The sequence below is a fragment of the Uloborus diversus genome, chromosome 5 (assembly GCF_026930045.1).
Source record: "Uloborus diversus isolate 005 chromosome 5, Udiv.v.3.1, whole genome shotgun sequence".
Classification (NCBI taxonomy): domain Eukaryota; kingdom Metazoa; phylum Arthropoda; class Arachnida; order Araneae; family Uloboridae; genus Uloborus; species Uloborus diversus.
The window spans coordinates 91,287,434-91,308,601 of NC_072735.1; the positions used below are offsets into that span (position 1 = coordinate 91,287,434).

At 34.4% G+C, this 21,168-nt stretch overlaps 1 protein-coding gene across 1 annotated transcript in view; it reads right to left on the bottom strand.

The window, feature by feature from the left end:
* The window catches only part of LOC129222207 (ufm1-specific protease 2-like), a 55,326-nt gene that overhangs the window by 15,200 nt on the left and 18,958 nt on the right, over positions 1–21,168 (bottom strand). Inside the window, exons 6-10 of the mRNA XM_054856678.1 lie at positions 19,164–19,315; positions 17,985–18,087; positions 10,005–10,142; positions 6,898–7,076; positions 2,205–2,303 (exon numbers count right to left, since the gene is read on the bottom strand). Coding sequence (XP_054712653.1) covers positions 2,205–2,303; positions 6,898–7,076; positions 10,005–10,142; positions 17,985–18,087; positions 19,164–19,315 — 671 coding nt within the window. The remainder of the gene's footprint in view (positions 1–2,204; positions 2,304–6,897; positions 7,077–10,004; positions 10,143–17,984; positions 18,088–19,163; positions 19,316–21,168) is intronic.

Sequence of the window (21,168 nt, forward strand, 5' to 3'; positions counted from 1 at the left end):
GTGAAAACGCAGTACACAGATGCGCCTAAGTACATCATTTGTGACGTCATAAAGACCACGTCTTTTTTCAAAATCGGACATGTTAAAAAATTCATTAAAAAATAAGCGTCTGGAAAATGAAAGTTTTTTTCTCGCTTCATGTTATTTTTTATTTTTTTTGCTTATTCTATCAATTTCAATGACTAAAAATTAGTACTTTTGACTGAAGGAAACAACTCCATTTTGAATAATCTCTGTGGAATATGTATAATCGCCAGATTAATCTCGTTCTACTTGCACATACATTCAGGAGAGGGAAATTTCATGATTTACTCGCCACTTCCCCTAATGTGGCTAGTGTATTTTATGTGAATTGGTTTATATTTTTGCAAATTTCACATCGAGATATAAATCGCAATCACTGTACTTGGCGGTATTTTTTTTAAATTATTAATTTAATAAAGAAATACATAAATAAAAATGGCATTTCGAATTTTTTTCCCATTATAAAATGCGGTAATTTTCACTGATTTTTCAAACAAAATAACTTCTACATTTAAACGGGGGGGTACTTATATTAAAACAGCATTGAAAAATATATCACCTAAATAATTTCAAAAACTTATCGCATAGAACTCGAAAGAAGAAAAAAACTGTTCTTTTTAGAACGAATTTCGTCGATGTCACACAGATACAAGACCAACACACAAAACGACAAGGAATGAATGGTCATTAGTCAGTAATTTATTGCCTGTCATTGAGGTAGAGCAGAGGAACGGAGAAGCAGCAGACAAGACCCTGAAGACCCTGGGGGGAGAAGAGGAAGTGGTCCCTCAAAGCTCAAAGTGGGAGGAAATGGGTGTGGTCTGGTGAAAGGCGTGTTTTTCGCAGTTTTTCACAATTTTTCGAAAACAAGGCTTTACTCCGTGGAGAATATCAATAGAACAAATTGTCTCAGAAACAAACTCAAAATATGTTTTTAAAGAGAAAAGGTCAATCTCTTGCGCTCCTTTTTCAGTTTTTCCATATCATTTTTCAAACGTGTTAAAATAGTCGTTTAAAGTTTTAAAATGCTATTAAAAAAATTTCCAAATAATTACAGAAAAAATAAAAAAGCGCATATCTAGTTCTGTGTCATAGCCATCGTTTAAAACAAACCGCATGAAAATATTCCAGTAATTTCTCGTGTTATGCTTTGCATAGGTAGCAGATTTTCCCGTAGAGAAAGCATTAGCGTCGAAATCCAAGATGGACGGTATAGAAGAGCCTTAATAAGGAGGTACAATGCAAAGTTTTAACAAAACAGGCAGCACTGAACTCTGTTACTCAGTTAAAGCCCAGAAAACAGGAGCTAAAAACTTCTATAGAAGTAAGTTTGAAGTACTTGTGAATGAAAAACATGTACTTTCTCAAGACGGATGAGCAAGAAGTAGCCATGAGCCACATAGAGTACTGAAAAGCAATAAACTTCTGCTAAATACACCAAAGCAATTGTATGGGTAATTCTTATGTCCAGTTGTGTCTCATTGCCTGTGTGATTTACTCGCTTCTATATTTAAAAGTAATATATGCAGTACACTGAACTTGCTGGTCACACATTCATACAAGGTTCGGCTATTAATTTCCAGGACTGACACAACTGTAGGAGAACGAAAAGTTGGAAGATGGCGATAATGATTGCATATTGAAAAGCGTTTTCTTGCGCATGTGCAGTGCAATGGGTGTCATTCAAAAGTAAGTGGTTCTCATGGAAAGGAGCATTAAAACATAGCTCTCAAATTCTTGCTGTCAAAGTGAAAATAGTGCAAAGAATTAATATTAAATTTTGCTTCAAGTTGGGCAAGATAGCTGCAGAATCATACAAAATACTTTTGAATGGTTTAAACACTTTCGAGATGGGCGCAACAGCATTGATGATGATCCACACACAGGTCGGCTGCAGTAAGCAATTGAAAAAATTTGCATTATGGTGACAACAGGTATTGAAGAGCTATGTTTAATGTGCCTTTCCACGAGAACCACTTACTTCAGAATGACACCGATTGCACTGCATATGCACAAAAAAACGCTCTTCAATATGCAATCATTTGTGCCATCTTCCGGCTTTTCGTTCTCTTACAGTTACGTCAGTCCTAGAAACCTTGTATTTCTAGAAGATCCAAGTCATCAGAAATATAATGCAACTATTAATCACATATAAAAAGGGTAGAAACCACTTCTCTCACCTTGGCTAAATGATCAAGACAGAATCCCACTTCCTGCGAACCAATCCACTGCCGAGAACCCACAAATTTTGGAGTCTTATCTCCCATGTCAACCAATGCCTGCAAGAGATAAGCAAAGTTTATATTCGAAAAAATCTAATGGAGTAAGTTCGGCTAACACAAGCATAATATTCATTATGAGGTGCATTTATTTTCTTAACAGAATGCTCCAGAAGCCACATCAGCTGATATACTTAGTATATAGGAAGAAAAGTAAAATTAGTAAACTGAAAGTACATTCTAAGACTGTACAGATGGTCCACCTTTAATCAATAAGTGAGGTAACTACAAAAATTCAGAAATCAACTGGCAAAACATTGTTTATTCCATGACTCCGTCATTATTGAAGATTTTTTTATTACAATAACAGAGGTAGGCCCAGTTTAGAGTCTTCAAAACAGGGAAGCAATGACCATGAGCTTCAAAACAGTGACTACAATCAATAAAGCATAGTGGTAACGCGCGCATCCCCGAGCGATAAGGAGCATGCTTGGGGTCTTAGCTCTTGGCTTCGCCAAGCAACCCTAAAGCCTCCATCGTCAGAGAGGAGCGTGGGAAACCACCCCTCGTCATATTCTCTTGGAACATTGTCAGCAGATGCAGCCATAGGGCTCTCGTTCCCAATATCATTTTGCATCAAGGATACATGCATATCCTATTCTTATATTCACATAATGCCTACTTGAAAATAAATTGTTTATTTGTTTTACCCACGACTTATCAATGCAGTCATTAAATCTCACCACACTGGCCACTGCCGGAAAATTAGTTTTCCCCCAGAAGCCATGCGGCTTCATTTTTTGGTCAAGTCTCACCCGAAGAGAATCAGCTTAATTAATTGTTCTTGACTTTCTACTTCACAAGATGATCAACCTCAATATTTTAAACCGAAGACGAGGGGTTCTGAAAGGACAAGTCAGGGGGTTGTTATCATTTATAGGAAATGATATCGACACATTGGACTCTACGGAAATCGAGTGCAAACTCGAAAATGTGCAAGTCTTAAAGGCCAAATTTGAGCAGCTGAAGTTAGACTACTATTCAGTGCTCAAGGATGAGGAAATTAAACGAAAATGAAAGGACTTTCATTGAACTCGAGGAAGAATTAGAAAAAATAGAAGTCACCCTCAAGCGCAAGTACAAGCAGCTCAGCAACAATAGTTCCCGCTCCATTAATAATTCTCCACCTAACTCAACAATCAGTATCTGGCTTCCCGAAATATCACTTTGAAAATTTAACAGTAAATATAAAGAATGGTTCCTCTTCAAAGAACAATTTAACTCCATCATTAATAGTAACTCTTCCTTCTCAGATTCACAAAAACTGTATTACCTGAAATCAACACTTATCGGCCGCGCTAAAGAAATAGAAACAATAGATGATACCTACTAGTCCTTGTGGAAGGCATTGACTGAGAGGTTTGAAAATAAGAGATTAATTGTAAACAGTCATATACAAGAGCTGTTAAACATCCAGAAAATAACTCATGAGTCAGCAGATGAGCTGCGAAATCTTGTGGACAAGCTTCACAAGCATCTGCGTGCCCTTCAGCATATGGATTTGCAATGCAATGAATTTGCAGAAGTTATACTCCTCAACATATTTCTTCAAAAAGTGTATGCAGAATCACGAAGGCAATTTCAGATGTCCCTAACCTCTAAGGACTTCCCAAAATGGAGCGATTTCGTTCAACTATTAGAAAAGAGGCATTTTTTTGCAGAATTCTCAAATTCAGTACACTTTACAAGTATAAACTAGAATAAGTCAAAAAAACAACCCAATATAGGGTAAATAAACCACTGCCGTTGAACAGTTGTAAATTGTGCCATGCTTCACATAATATACATAATAGTGAAGAATTCAAACATCTGAATGTCAAACAAAGATATGACATAGTTCAGACAAACAATTTGTGCTTAAATTGTTTTGAATTATCTCACCGAGTACAAGATTGCAAATTGAAGAATAGCTGCAGACTGTGTTCACAAAGGCACCGCTCTTTACTACACAGGGACAGCTCAACCGGAAATTACTATGCATTGACCCTCAACCCCCGTGGTGAACGAAGTGCAATTTCTTCTCCACAATTCGCCTCAAGCAATACACATGTTGAAAACCCCTCACTGGAGCGGGGGAAGAACAGAGACACTTGTTTACTTTCAAGTCGTAAAACGGTCCCTACTGTCAACTGTTATTATCTACTTAACAGATGACTCAATGGTAATACGGCCCTTTCGGGCGCTGATGGATGCTGGATCGATGTTGAATTTCGTCAACACAAATTGTTTGAATAATTTGAAAGTTAAAACCTCAAGTGCGAACTCGTGAATTTTTATCGGTGCCCAAAATACCCGATGTTATACCCTCAGCATACCTAGATGTGTCAAGATTTAATTAGCCGACTGGAATCCAGTTAGCTGATCCCGAATTCAACAGTCCGAGAAAATTGATGTTCTGCTTGGTGCAGAGCATTAAGTGTTTGAAATGTTACGGCCTGAAAGTATTTTTCTTAATCTGGGTAATGTGATACTCCAAGATTCAGTATTTGGATTCATAGTGAATGGAGTCATTGATAATACCCCAGAAAATAGGTCCAGCTATTGCAGTATGGTTTTAGAAGAAGAAAAACTAAATAACACACTAAAAACTTTCTGGGAAATCGAGAATGTTACTGAAGAGGAAAACATCAAAAGCAGCGAGGAGCAGTTTTGTGAGCAGCATTTTCTGAAAACTCATACTCGAACTAATACTGGACGGTACGTTGTGCAATTGCCATCAAAAGAAGAAATAAAATTAGGTGATACCAAGCAATCTACTCTAAAAAGATTAAATGCACTGTGGAAGAAACTTAATCGCGATCCGAATATAAAATCTTTGTACTCCTGCTTTATGACTGATTATGAAAACTTAGGACACATACAGGAGATATCTGAAGATAAAGAAGAGAACTGCTACTAAAACTGTTGCTTGATGCCTCAGCACCTTCCTCAGAAATTCTTTAAACTCTCAGCCATTGAACCGGGAAGTGATACAAGAAGAATTATTTTCAATTTTAGTAAGATTTCAAAAACACTGTTACGCATTTAGTGCAGACATTGAAAAGATGTACCGCCAAGTCTTAATTCATCCAATGCATCGTGATTACCAACGAATATTATGGAAAAGAGAAATTAATGCCCCCAATAAAAATCTATCAACTTTCGACCATCACCTAATCACCTAAGCACAACGTGTGCACCTAACTTAGCAACAAGAGTGTTAAAGCAGTTAGTGGCTGATGAACGGTTAAATTTCCCATATGCATCATCTGTCATCACAAGAAACTTCTACATGGATGACGTGCTCACAGAAGCTGAAACTTTAGAGAAGGTTAAACAACTGCAGATAGAACTAAAACATTGCAACGCCAGGCGGCACGTTAACGCGTGTTCCTGAGCGGTAAGGAGCAAGCTCGGGGTCTTGGCAATTGGCTTCACCAAGCAACCCTAAAGCCCCCATTGTCAGAGAGGAGATTGGGAAACCACCCCTCGTTAGATGCTCCTGGAACGTTGTCAGTGGATGCAGTCATAGGGCTCTCACACCCAATATCATTTTGCATCAAGGATACATGCGCATCCTATTATATTCACATAATGCCTACTTGTAAATGAATTGTTTATTTGCTTTACCCACAACTCACATCAATGCAGTCATCAAATCTCACCATACAGTCCGCTGCCGGAAAATTAGTGGGAATTATGGGGGAAACCCCAGAAGCCAAGCGGCTTCACATAGCATTCAAATTATTTTTGCAGAATGCTATTAAAACTGAAGAAACAGCATTATAGATTTTGCATAAAATTTTCACCATACATTTTACCTAACATTTAAATTTTTATCCATGCAGGGTTAGTAATATTGAGTAATCAAAATAATAAAAAGACAGACTAGCCTTAACGACCAAAAAAAAGGAAAAGATTAAAATCTTTACTTATTTCATTAATAAAACTGAATCAAATTTGAGAAACAGCAGTTTTGTCATTGTTTGAAAGATAAAATTAAATGAAGTGGATTGCTTGAAATTCACTTCAACCAACTTCCTCCCAAATTTTCAAGAGATACTTCACAACCAATGCTGTAAAGAACTAAATTCATACGCTACAAATAGATACACATCAGTCTGCAAATATTGCTTTATTGCCATGATTTAAAAACTTCTTGACCGATCAATTTTTTCATGAAACATAATTTACTAACACAGCAATGGCAAGCACACAATATGACTGATTGACTCTTTTCTCACAACAAAATCAAGAGAAAGAGCAAGCAATAATAAACAATAGTAACTACGACAACTGTGCTAGCTAGTATGTAGAGCAGTATTTAACAACCAACTCAAAAAATAAAACAAGGATCATTAAACATGAAACTAGGCTCATAAATATCTTTCTTTCAAAACTTTAAATGGTTAAATGGCCTAAAAAATTAGTAAGAAAGAAAATTCTTTTTATTTCAAAAATATTGATACCCACCGTTTTTTTTTTAACTGGCTAAAAACTTTTTTAAGTTTTTGTTTCATGCAAGCAAATACTTATTATTATTATTTTATTTTGGAATATAATAATTATTCCAGCTAGAACCACCACTAAGACTTCAAAAAAGTGTCCTGGGTACCTGTTGTATCTCTGCATGAGTGGGAACTTTACGGTCTGTGTACCCCTGGATTCTGAACCAGGAGAGTATTGTTTGCAGAGATCTGTATGCACAACCCCAACCATCATCGTTCATATGATCCTGCATGTAGTGGTGGTACACATAACGACCTTGAACGATGGAAACATGTCCTCCTTGCACTGCAAGAAAAAAAAATATTTTCATTGCATTAACGATTCATATATAGAGTTTTCCTTTTTTACCTTAGTAGATCATATAACTTAGTTATAAATATCAAGATAAAGTAAGGGAATTAATTTAAAATTTTGTTCACGATTTTTAGGCCTAAATGTATTATCTATTTTTCTACATTCAAAAAGAAATTCTGTATGTTAAAGTTACTCATACTTAAAATAGATATTACAGTGAAACTTTGGTAATTCAACACGGGATAACTCAACATTTATTTTTCTTATCTTTGGATCAAAGCTTAGTTCAGTGGGCGAAAACAACTCTATCTTGACACACATTTACAGGAACCCCTGTAAGTCGACATCCAATTGCAATTCTTGTCCAACTTTTCAATCAACATTCTTTCATATTGACCTTTTCTCAAAATTTTATGCTTCGTTTTTTTCGTCAGTCAATTCTTTTGTGGAAAGCTCTTTTAGGAAACTCCATTTCTTATCCCAGGAGAGTCAGCCACCACACTCTGCTGGTATTACAATTCTAAAAGGCTAGGAAAGGGTAGGATAAATGTACACAGATGAGTCCTTTAGAGAAAGAAGGCACCATGACATGTTTTTCATACAAGTGTGAGCAGGACTTTTTATCTTTAACAGGTCTGACTGACAAGAAGCTTTTATTTCTCTTCAGAAATGATGGAATTATTCCTCATGAGGAATTAATCAAATATCAGAATTAATAAAATATCAGTTTTTAAAGTGTACTTTTCAAAAAAAGAAAACAAAAAGAGAAGAAAATTCATTTAATGGAATTAATATTCATAATGTGAATGTTAAGCATCAGTAAGTAAGTGATATATAAGTCTAAGAAATGAAATCATGGAATCTCAGTAAGTTGACATCCGCTTAAAATAAAATGAAGGAAAGGGGGGGGGGGCTCAACAACCGAACCAAGCACTGCGACCGAGGGTCTATTGCTAACCCCCAAACAGAAATTTTAAAACAGGCCAGTGGCTGAAGCAAAATTCAGCAGATGCCTAATAGGAATATCATGAATCTCCCACAGTTCAAGTCAGGGGTACCCACTCCCCCAAGAGCGAGGGCGCACCCCCTAGATATTGGGAAGACCCCCCCCCTCCAAAAAAAAGTGAAAAATACCCCTAAAAACAACTCCTCCTAAAAATTTCAATGGCACAGTCTGCGCCTTGACACCCCTACATTAGCATCCCTGGTTCAAGCAAATGATGGCCAAGGTGTTCAAACTTACCGGCAGAAAACATTTCACAATCACACAGGGTGTGAGTAATAGTTTCCTCATTACAGAGGTAACCTCTGCAAATTCGATTACTACTGACACCCATTATAGCAAGGTGCCACTTTAAGGTGTAACACAAGACGAGTAAGAAGATCAAAAGCCCTCATAATACTATTTTTGTTAAGAAACCTTTTGCATTTTTGGCATGTGATCCCCAGAGAGAATGAGGTCTATTCTCCTCAGGATGATCAGCTGAATATGTTCCATGTCATCGTGACATAACTTCTCCAAAGGGATGGCTTCTCTCACAACAGCCACCTCAAACATAATCACTGCTTGAGCTTAGGACTGTGCTTTGAAAAAGAGTCTCAGCAAACAGCTGTTTCGGGGCTATCAAATGCAAGCCCCTTCATCAGTGCATAAAAAAAATGAATGGTTCACCAATGCAAACTAAACGACAAATGAAAGGAAGCAAAGTAAATAGACAAGGAACAAAAACTATTATGTCACAGAACAGCAAGGACACCTATACTGAGAAAAAAAGTCAAGGACAACATTTTTTTTTTAAGATAAGATTTCCAAACACCAGGACGTTTCCCCTCAGTATAGGTTGCTGTTCTGTGACGTAAGTTTACGGTTCCTTGTCTATTTACTTTGCTTCCTTCCATTTCTCATTCATTTGTCGTTTAATTTGCATTGGTGAACCATTCATTCTTTTTATGCACTGGTGAAGGGGCTTGCATTTGATAACCCTGAAACAGCTGTTTGCTGAGTTTTTAACTCTTTTTTAAATGCTTTTATTTCTACTTCATACACGTTGTGTCATTTTACTTCCTTCTCAGGAATGGTTGGCCCAGTGGTTTTCGCCTCCTGTATCAGCTCCCTCTTCTGTCAGCACCTTTGCATTATTGTGCCTAAGTAAGTACTGTTATTTTTATGTCAACACAAAAGGTGAACTTTTCACTTCTTAAAATAATGACTTTTTTGAATTCAGTTTTTCTTTTAACTATTAGGGCTCAGGCTTGGAGGAAGGGGGGGGGGGCAGCATTTCCAACAGTTGACTATGTTTTGTTAGATTTGACTGCAGAGATGAGTCGTTAGAACAATAACATTGTTTAAGGTTAGGTTCCAGTGTAGCCTTAAAATAGCTATATGCTGTATTTTCTTCAAAATTTGTGCTTTATTTACGCTGGCTTTTCACTTTAATCATATTACAGCACAAAGCTTACACGATAATTTTTCATTTAACATTGTTTATTTTTGTTAAAGTTTTTAAAATGGGTATAATACACTACTGTATTCCGGGAACATTGTTACCGGGAACATTGGAAAAGTGATCCCTATGGCTCTTTCTGCTGTGGCATTTGGGTGACATCTTGTAGAGGGGGGATGTTCACACAATCATCTTCAAAAAGGGGGCTTTAGGGTTGCTTGGCAAATACAAGACTCCATGCATCTCTCATTATCACTCAGGGTGCAGGCAATGGTGCTAACAACTGTGTTTAGATAAAATAACAATATAATATTGATCTTCTCTAAATATTATTTCAAGATATTGTTGTTTGTGGGTGAGATTAGGCTTCGTCAAAAGATATCATAGTTTTAAGCTTTCTATAAGTACACTAAGTGTCAAACAATTGACCTAAATGTGTAAATGGATACAGAGAATCTTAAAGCAGGTAGCATACCTCCCGAGGGTGGTAATCCTTCATGTGGATTCACCAAGTAACCTGACATATCTGAGAAGTCATAGGTGTTCAACTTCCTCACAAAAGGTCGATTCAGCGGGAGGAGCAGCTGCTGGTGCAGACTTTTGCGAGTATTTTCTAAGGAAAAGATAAATAAATAAGGAAGTGAAAAACAGTAAAAGATCACTTTCAAAATAAAACACAATTGTGGTCAATTTTCAGAAACAATTTGAAGTTGAATTTACTGAATTAAGTGTAAACAAATGAAATGGAAAGTTAACTTTATGCCGAGCTGAAAAATAAAAACATTATAATTCATCAGATACATTTTTCCAGAGCATTGTGTTTTTCGGGGCATAATCTGCAGGTAGAAAGTGTTCTTTGAAATATTCGAGAAGTCCCCAAACAAATACAGCCGCATACAATCAGCAAATAATACATGTCATTATATGACAGGCCAGAAAAATCGCAATAAAAAACTGTTTATACTGAAATATAATTAGGGTTTTTGTACAATAGATATTAAATTTAATATTATTTAAAAATACATTGAAAAAACATTGTATACTGAAAGGAGATGCCAAAATATTGTTGCACAATAATAGCAGAATAGTAACGTTACACATGACACTTGGTATCAGAAAAATATATGAATCATCTAAGAATATAACAATTTGAAATATGCATAAGTTGAATGACAATAATTTTGAAAATTGAAAATGCTACTGCTTTTCAGAAAATTAATTTAAAATAAATACGTCGTTTTTCAAAAAAAAAAAAGTTAAGCATTACAAAGTATCAGCAATATCTTCAACTGATATCCTTTGATATTCTTGAAGAATCAATGTTTTGAATAACTTCAAAGGAAAAAAAAAAGTAGGGTCAGTTAGGATAAAAGAAAACAGAATCTCAATGTTTCAAAATTTAGATCCCACTCTCCTCTTTGGATGAATTGAGAGATACAATTTTGTACATTGTGTCTGAAACTACTCTCGCTGAAAGTAACTGGGTATGAAAAATTTAATTTTAAGACTGTTAGCAAATGAAATAATGTTTCCTCCTACATCAGTGTTTTTCTTTACCCCAGAGATTATGGGGTAAATGAAAACACCTCATTTCTCCACAAGGTTGATAAAGGGATATAGGTGCACTACAGACACTCAGTTTAGAAGCTTAAAAAGTTCTACACCAAAAATAATCAACAGGGTTCATACTCAATTTGGATAAAAAATTTCCATGACTTTTCCAAGACTTTTTCATGACTTCATAAAAATTTTCATGACATTGTTACACAAAGAGAATAGTGCTATTAAATGCCAAACTTGCCAATTTTCGGAAATGGGCTTTCGAAAAACTTTTATGTGAGTGCCACTACCTCATTGGAGGTTACTCATTGGAGGGCACTTACTTGTGACTGAAAAAATATCAGTGCACTGCAGAAACTAATAAATTATTCTTATTTGTCTTCATCATATCAATTCAAGTAAAGTAAAAATGCAATACACTGATGTTTAAATGTCTAACAAATATTTAATAACTAGGGCAGAATAATAATGAATGGGACAAAAATTGAATTTGTCATTACTAAGTTACCAATAATAAATTTACTTCATAAAAACATTGCCCTTTGGTGTCAATAGTGCATCTACTCACCAATGTAACTGAACAATATACTATATTTCATTCATTTCCATTTTTCTGAATCAGATATTTCAGTTGGTCACAAGGGGATCAGTTTTACGAGCTGTATGTTGGGCACCACTGTTTTAGAGTATTAGAATTCTCCTATTTCTATGTTCTATTGCCTGACTAAAATCTTCACTTTCTAAAGCCTTCAACATATTAAGATTAACTCTGGTAAATTTAATAATAAATTTTTTACAAGTAGTTGAAACGAACTCGGGTGCAACTGAATTACACTTTTTGAGGGGGCGGGGCAAAAATCAAGAAAGTGCAAGTTTACTACTACATAATATAAAATATAAAAAGTGCAGAAAATAATGGTGAATTCAAAATTAGTCATGTCTTAGTAGTAAAATCACATTACAAGAAAAGGCGAGCGGCAGTTACAGAAGCGGATGAAATTGGATTCCAAAACTCAAACTTGTTTCTGAGATTGCTCAAGTTATATGCAATATTACTAAACCACTCAATATTTCTAGTGCTCTTTTAGATATTGTTGCTTTCTTACTACTCAAGACATTTTTTCATGACTTGAAATAAATTTCCATGACTTCTAATGAAAATATTAATTTTCCATGACTTTTCCAGGTCTGAAATTTGTTTATTTTTTTCCATCACTTTCCAGGATTTCAATGACCCGTACGAACCCTGAATCAAACTTTGACCTGTAGGTCGGACGTAACCTGCTGAATTTTCCAAATGTAACCTAACTTTTTTTTTAAATTTAATTATGCACTGAATTCATGTAAAATGCATGCAAAATAAATAAATAAATAAGGTGTAATTTACGTCAAAATTTAACCTTAAAAAAAAAATTGGGATGCATGAAAAACTTAACTCTTTTCATTCGTCCCAGATTACAGGACATATGGTATCAATAGAAACATATAAATTGCACATCAAACATAGCTGTGAAAGTGAAATTCACAACAAAATAATGAAATATTTTTAGCAACCTCCCACATCACAAGTAAAACTAGTTGAAACCAGTTGCTTTGCATTTGTAGACCTGCTGGAGAGGAAAACGTAACATCAGTGAAGTTAAAAAAACTTTTTTCAGTGTCCTCTTCAAACAATGCCTACACAATTGTTTAGAAAACACGCGAAATTCTCGGAGTGGCTCCCATATGGTACTTAGACTTCACTCACCAACAGTGAGCATAATAAGTACCTCAAAATTTTCAACATTTTAAACAGATAACATGTGGATTCTAGTGTGAAAAGTAAAGGCTTGAATGGAATTTAAACAGATCAGTAAAAGAAGACATACAGGCTAAATTTTTTCATCAGCAACTTTCATGAATAATCACTCATGTCATTACTTCAACAGGTTTAATTCAGGAGAATTAGACATATGGTTTCTAACATTCAGAACTGCTTTGGATACTTAAAACTTGATTTTGTCAGAAGTTTATATGCAAAGCAGTGAATATATTTTTTAAACTTATGTTCCATTTAAGACAGAAAAACTAGGTAAGTATAGAAAGAATAAAAGTTAACTGTCCATTTTAGTTTTTCTAAAAGATAGCACATGTAAAAATAATTTTTGATTGTCAAAAACATCAAAATGTTTACAAGATGCAAAAGAATTGAAATCTAAAACAGAGGAAATATTTTCTCAACACAAGTGTTGAGCACATCGTATGATTTTTTTAAAATCAATAAATATCACAAAAATATGGAAAAAATTGCCTAAAATTGTAAAATGTGGCCAATTTTTTAAAAATTATCGCAATTTTTTTAAAATTGTCGCTTTAAGGCTGTTTTTGAACAAAAAAGTCATCATAGTCGCCTACGGTCAGAACTGGTCGCAAAAGTCGTCTTTTTAGTCAGCAGTGGCAACCCTATTATAGATATTTTTAAAAGCCTTATAAGAAAATAATGATGGTTGGGGGGGGGGGTTCATAAATTGAAGTATTTACACTAATCAAATTCAAAACACTTTTAGTTACTTTTATTAGAATTAAAAAAAAAAGACTTTGGCAGAGAGGGGGATGTATGCTTATCCATGGCTGGCTGAAAGGCGGATAGATTTAATTTTAACAATAATGAAATCGCATAGTCCTCACAAATTATTGGCTGATGACATTAAATAAGTTTAAATAAAATTAATTAAATTTAAACGTTGAACAAAATAGTTAACTACTGACTTGATGAATACTTGGTTACATAGAGACTAGAAAATTCCCAAATACTAAATAATACTCATATATTATGCATGCTTTCTGAATTTTACAAAAGCTAAGTAAGAAATTAAAACTGCATCCTGATAACGAAATACTTAACTATTATTGTGGTTATTGAGCAAAAACATGAATTTTATAGCATGATACGAACAAACAGAATAATATATTTTACTTATTATACTTGAAAATTACATATTTAGTTGTCAATTAGCAATGTTTCATCTTCAAAGTTTAATATTTCTCAAACTGGGTATCAGACCCAGGAGGCAGACCATCTGCCTATAATTTAACAGGTTTCACAGATGTGTAAATGAGTAATCAATGTAAAAATAAATAATGTATTATGGAGATGATAAAGTAAGACAAGAAGGCTAAAATTAATCTTAGGAGTAATTTCTCTTATACTATGCTAGCAGTACCCCATGGCGATGCCCGTGCCCCTGTTTTTATGCAAGTTCGCAAAAAACCGCGGCTGTTTAGATAAATTTGATTAAACTTTATCTTTTTTTTTCGTGTTTTCTATACCCATTTCCAATTGCGTTTTGTGTCATTCACCTTTTTACGTCGAAATTGCAAACAAAAACATTAAACATCAGTTTTCATTCAAAAAAACTGCGCTTTATTCGTTTAATTAAATACACCAAAAAAATTCTCTCTTTTTGTTCCCTGTAGTTTGCAAAAAATAGCATTTGCAAAAAAAAAAAAAAGAAAGACCTCAATATTTTAATTAAATTAAGTATGCAAATATGTAACATAAAATAGATACAGCCAAACAGCGAAACGTCCGGCGGAAGCAAATGCGCCACAGTAACTCACCCAATTAGCGAGCGAAACGATAAGCAATTGTGATTAAAAAGCACGGTACATCTAGGACAAAAAGGAAATCCTGTATCCCTGTATGAAAAATTTAACTACTGAAAAGCTATCGTTTGAGAAAAGGACAAAGAAAACCTCTTGAATAAAAAAAAAATACCCCCCCCTCCCTTCTGATGTCAAATAACCAGGAATCATATTTTTTAACTAAAATGCGTGAACACCCTTTAAAAACGAAAATGCAATCCTTTGCAATCTAAAATGTTTTGCAAAATAAACAAATAATCCACAACTCCATTGTTTATCGCCAAATTTGTTAAGAGGTTTTCAAATTAAAAAGAAAATCAATTAACATTTGTGCAATGAACTATGACAATGGTGAAATAACCAAATCAAGAAACCACCAGTTCTACTGTTCAACTGCAACCGTGTAAGCCGATGCAAAAAAAAACCAAAAAAAAAAAAACGACACAGCAAAACGTTCAATCCAGGCATGACGTCACTGAATGAAGACACATTTTTTATCTCTTCTTGGATCAGAACAAAGATAAAATATGTCATTTTTAATTTTAAAAAATTGTAAAAAAAAAGCTATTGTATATTTTTGAAAAAAAAAAAAATCCCGAAGAAGGTGAAATGTCTTGTCTACTACATACTAAAATTAAGAAAGAAAGCTCTCATACAGTAGGATGTGTTTAGAAAGAAATAAACCCAGGAAAAAGCCAAAAATAAAGGTTTTTTCAAAATTTTATAAAAAAATGTTTTAAAAAAAGCTATTACGTATTTTTGAAAAAAAAAAAAAAAAATTCTGAACAGGGAGACATGTTTTAACTACTACATACTAAATTTTCAGAAAGAAATATCTAATAATTTTTGGAGGATGGGTTTAGAAAAATGTTAAACCCGGGAAAAAATGCAAAATAAAGGTTTTTTCGAAAATTCATAAAAAATTCAAAAATCGGACAATCTTCAAAATTTTTTCGATTGTCATATTTGAAATTAAATACCCTACACTATGGTATAAAAAATATTTTCCTGATGCGATTAGCTAGGATTTGTGACGACTTGAACACAAAAAAGGACTAAAAATAACATTAAACATTTAATTAAGAAAAAAATAATTAGAAATGAAGAATTTGAGCTTTGAGGTGCACAGGCCCGAGGTACGTTCGATTTTTGTGCCAAGTTTCAGAGCTGTAGGTGCTATGGGGGCTTCTGGTCATCAGGTATAAACAAACAAAGAAACACAGTCGCTCTTATATACACTGGCCTCAAAAAGTTAAGGTACAACCGTTTTTTTTTTGCGTATAATTTGCAAATGAATGAATGTAGAAACAAAAAATTTCGAGGATACGTGCATTAAATAGTTTTTTATTGAATGTGTCATAGAAATTGGTATAAGTCAGTTGCAAAAATGATTTATAGCAAAAAGAGCAATTTTTGCGAAAATGTCCATTCTTGAAGAAAACAGAACATCACAGTGTTATGTAGTAAAATGTCATAGAAACAATACAAAAGTGCATTCTTATAAGAATTGTGTCCCTCCGTAACTAGAATGCATTGGCGGCATCGATTTTCCATGATGTTTATTTTGTTGGACACCGGAATAGGAAAAGAAGACCAGACACAGAGTAAGCCTTGTTCCAGCTCACGTAAGGACCTTGGAGGAGGATTTAAAGCAGCAACCTGTCAGCCAAGATAGTCCCAAAGACATTCAATCGGATTCAAGTCTGCAGATCGAGCTGGCCATTCCCATTTGTTTCAAACCGTGATCCTCAAGATACTCCTCAACAATCCGAGCTCGGTGGGGGGAGGGAAGTCGTGGATTAGCATAACTCAGAATGAAGTCATTACCAACAGCACCAGCATATGGGAGGACATATGAATCAAGGATCTCCTCCAGATATCTCAGACCAATCAGAGTTCCTCCATGGAACACATGCAGGTCAGTGTGACCATCGCGTGAGATCCCTGCCCAAACCATGATTCCACCACCTCTATAACTGTGTCTTTCAACAGTGTTCGATTGATGGTATCTAGTGCGCTGTTCTCTTCCGATCAGTAGACGCCCTGAATCAAAATCCAGTGTAAATTTGGATTCGTCTTTGAACAGCACAGAAGCACATTGCTGCTGGGTCTAGGAAACATGTTCTATTCCCAGCATAAGCGGAACCTTCGCTTTGGTCCATTGAAGGGAACACACACATGTTGTCTTGCATAGAGATCTGCATTGTGAAGACGATTTCACAATTTAGTAGCAGAGGTTCTTCTTCCTGATGCTGCAAAGTGGTCTGCAATTAGCTCCGCCACAGTAGTGGTTCGTCTTTTTTGGGTCAAGAGAACTAGAAAAAGGTCTTCTTCAGGTGTTGTAGTTTATGGTCATCCTGAAACAGGTCTTCTGGACACAGAATCTTCAAATTGGTATTGATCCTAAAGTCACTGAACAACACTATGAGACACATTGAGACCTCTAGCAGCATCAGCCTGCGACAGTCCCATTTCCACCCATCCAACTGCTTGCCCTCTTAACAAATTGGGTAAACGACGTCTCTGAGACATTTTCTAAACTAGATTGACTTATTGTTACTGAAACTGCCAACAACGGTTGAAAATCAACACAATCACACAAAAGTACAAAAGCTTGATACTTGCATATTTTTTTTCTCACTCTTAAAGATACGGTCTTTTCTATAAAATAAAAGTGTTAGCTATCATTTTTTATAAATAGTTTTAAAGTTCGTTATTATCATTCAGGCTAACTATGCATTTAATTGTTACTACCATTTTGTTTTATGGCGAACTTCAAAAAACATGTTGTACCTTAACTTTTTGAGGCCAGTGTACTATATAGATAGAAAGCTTGAAACATGACTTATTGGAAAAGGGCCCTCACTTTCAGAAAAACAAAGCTATAACATTTAAAAACTGTGTTTTGGCTCTTAAACAAAATTAAAATTAAGGAAGTGAAAATGATGATAATATTTTAATAGTCCCTTTTTGTCCAATATTATATTTTTAATTGCTTTTGGAATAATGTAGTTACCTTACATATGAAATTATCTAGTGCATTAAATAAAAATTTCCCTCTCAAATGCAGCAACTTTGTTTGTGCTTCTTCCTTGAATTCAAAGTTTCATAAATACATAGCATCTCTACTTTCCTTGAATTTCCATTCCTTCTAATTTTAACCTCCCTTACAAAATAAATAATTACTGAACGACTCTTTGCAATGTTTTATTACTCTTCACATTTTGAGACATTCATTCAATAATACATTTGTAAAAAACCATTGACATACCTAAGTCAGCATCTGTTTTGTTGGAAGGGTAGATGATGGTCATCGGTACATCCCAGATGTCTGGATAGAAATGGTGTGGCACTGGACACACAAACTCTGAGATCTGGTACAGAAAACAGATAGGATAAATAACTGGTTAGGGGCAACCATCTAGTAAAGGGCAGGTGTGCCTTATATTGTCAATATCAAGTTTGTAATAGGAACACAATTAGTGACTCTCAAAGTAGCATCTTTCAAGGACACCCTAACCACATTTTTTCCAAACATAAGTTTTTCTTTTTAGCAGTGAGTTGCCGCTCTTAAGCCTGCCTTAAGCTTAAGTGGGCTACTGCCAGAACTACATGCAATATACCAGACAGCCCGGTTATCACATCCTGAGACTGCAGTTTAGTTCTTATTAGAACTCCTCAGTCACGAATAGTGAGTGTCCGCAGCATGGTGCAGTTCAACTTGTGAATTGAAGGCAAAGTTTGGGTATTTTTAGCAGTAAGTTACTGCCCCAAGGCCAGAGCATAGGCATAACTACATGCAATATACCAGACATCCTGGTGATCACATCCTGAGACTGCAGTTTCGTTCTTTTTCGAACTCCTCAGTCAGGAATAGTGAATAACTGAGCCGGAGGCAGATGTCATCTCATTGAAGTTGAGCCTTCAATTCAAGAGTTGAACCGCACCATGCTACAGACACTCCCTGGTGAGACAAATTCACTTTATCAACCAAATTGTTCATAAATGTTACTTAACAACAAACAAGTAGTTTCTAGATTCATTAAAATTAGTTTATTTATGAAACAAGACAGTGTTCATTTTAAACAAACAAAAACCAAAAAAGAAAGGCTTTCATTGAATGAAGGAAATCAAAATGGAGTTTGTGCTTCCTGACTACAGTAATATATAAATGTGACACTAGCTTATATCAAATAATGCTTTTAAAATGTAATATACTTTTAAAAATACTCTAAAAGTTTTTAATGTCAAAATTGTACATATTTTAGCTTATTTTTGATTGCCAACCCTTTTTTTTTGTCAAAATCTCTGACACTTTAAATAATATTCAAATCTGAGTAAGAATCAGTAACCACTGGGCATATTGCTAGTTGTTGTTCAGAGACTTGACTGCACATACCAATACTTTCAAGATGCTTAAGTGATAGTATAAAACAGCGACTGTACTTACTTTAAGATAGCTCATCAGGCATTCATTCATCTTTTCCAGCTGCCACCGTATAGCGTCATTCAAGAGTCCATGGATGTCTCTTGTTGATACTAATTCTGGACAAACGGCTAACACATCCAGGGGAAGGGACATTGACACACACCGGAAATCCCCTGTGCGAATGAATATGAAAATACATTTAGACCCACTAACTTTAATAAAGGAAAATCCTGCATTTTTACTTTAAAAGTCATGATAACATACTTTTACAAACCAGAAGTGCAAATCAACTGTTAAAATGTCTGAATGAGTTTTTAATTATAAGTTAAAGTTAAATTGTTAATTTTATTACACAGTATATTTAAAGTGAAATACACTTTAATAACGTCAAACAGGAGGATTATCAGTTTGCTCTTGACATTTTTTGGATAGTAGGTTGTAACTTGTAAAAAAAAGCACACCTCAGGTCACTTTTAATATCCATTCTTGCTCGATACTTTCACTTTATGCCCACTAATACAAAAAATACAGACTCACAGGGATATGTAGATAAAAAAAACTGCACTAAAAACAGCATTAATGTTGAAAACATTTACATGTGCCCTCAAAATTGAATAAATTATAGTTGGTTTTACGTTTTTATTTTGTTTTTGGAATACATTTATGCCTCCCTTGAAATTCTTCTACATCCCTCAAGAGGCTCGTGCCACCCAAAGAAGAGAATCGAAACATGTGTCTGCAGTAATTTGCAACTTTTGTGCATTGAAATGTTGGTAATTCATTCATTTAATTTCCAAGCACAAAGGTATTTTTCGTTATTAAATGTACTTGCAAATGGCAATCGAAATACATTTTTATCAATGTATTATTAAATTTAATATGCATATAGTAATAAATAATAAAATGCAAGCTTAGTTTGAATTACCTGTACACAATATTTTGCAGAAAACTGCCTATATACAGCATTGGAAAGCTCAAAATCAAATGAGAAATATTTTTACTCAAAACATTTTAGTTGGACTGGTTAACACAAACTATAAACTGATCACAATGAGTTCAATTTACAAAAATTAATATTTTTATGCTTTTTTTAAAAATAATTTTTAGAAAAATTGAAATTCTTATGCATGCATTTCTTTCAGCAACGATCAAATTTCAGATTCTGCACTGTTATTTTAGAAAAATAAAAGGTAAAAACGCTCAAGTCTTTCTCCCTAGAAAAATTGGTATTCTTTATAGCGAGTCTGTAAATGGGGGAAAGTAACTAAGAACTTGCTGGTGCTCAAAATAAATAAATTAATTAATAACATCTGTATTTTACAACCTACAAAAATGTTACTTCAGTAAAGCGATTGATGTCTTTAAAATTCATACCAAATCCAATTACAAAAAAAAAAAAAAAAAAATAATAATAATAATAAAATAAAATAAATAAATAAAAATAAAAACCACATTAAATTTGGGTCACTAATGATTCAAGGACAAGATCTACCTTTGTTTACTATTCAATATTCATTATACTCAAAGTCGTTTTCATTACTTAAAAATTCCTACAGCTATGTGCTTCTTAATAAGATAACTGATTTTTACTAAAGAAAAGGCAAAGAGATATCTAATTACAAAAAATTCTAAAAATAGTAAGACATTAAAATAATTTGATTTTAGCATAAACGAAGCATTTTCATGTTTCTGTAACATGTTGGTGAAAAAACATGCCGCCCCGAATTTCGACACCAAATTGCAATTTTTAGAGGTCATTTAATCAAAAGTGTAAAAACACCAATAATACAGCCTCATTTTATCTTTAAAAAGAAATATTAAGGGGAAAAAAATCAGATTTTAGGGCACCTTTTCCAAGTTTCTGTACCTCTTTTTACCTCCCCCCCCCTCTCTTTTTTTCTGGTGCTCTAGCCGCCTATGTTTTGCAGATAGTGGCTAAAATAGGCTTAGAAAGGGAAAATTTCTAGCAAATTGGCTGTGGACGTTCCTTAAGTTTTAAATAAATTGAACTTGATCCTCTACACAA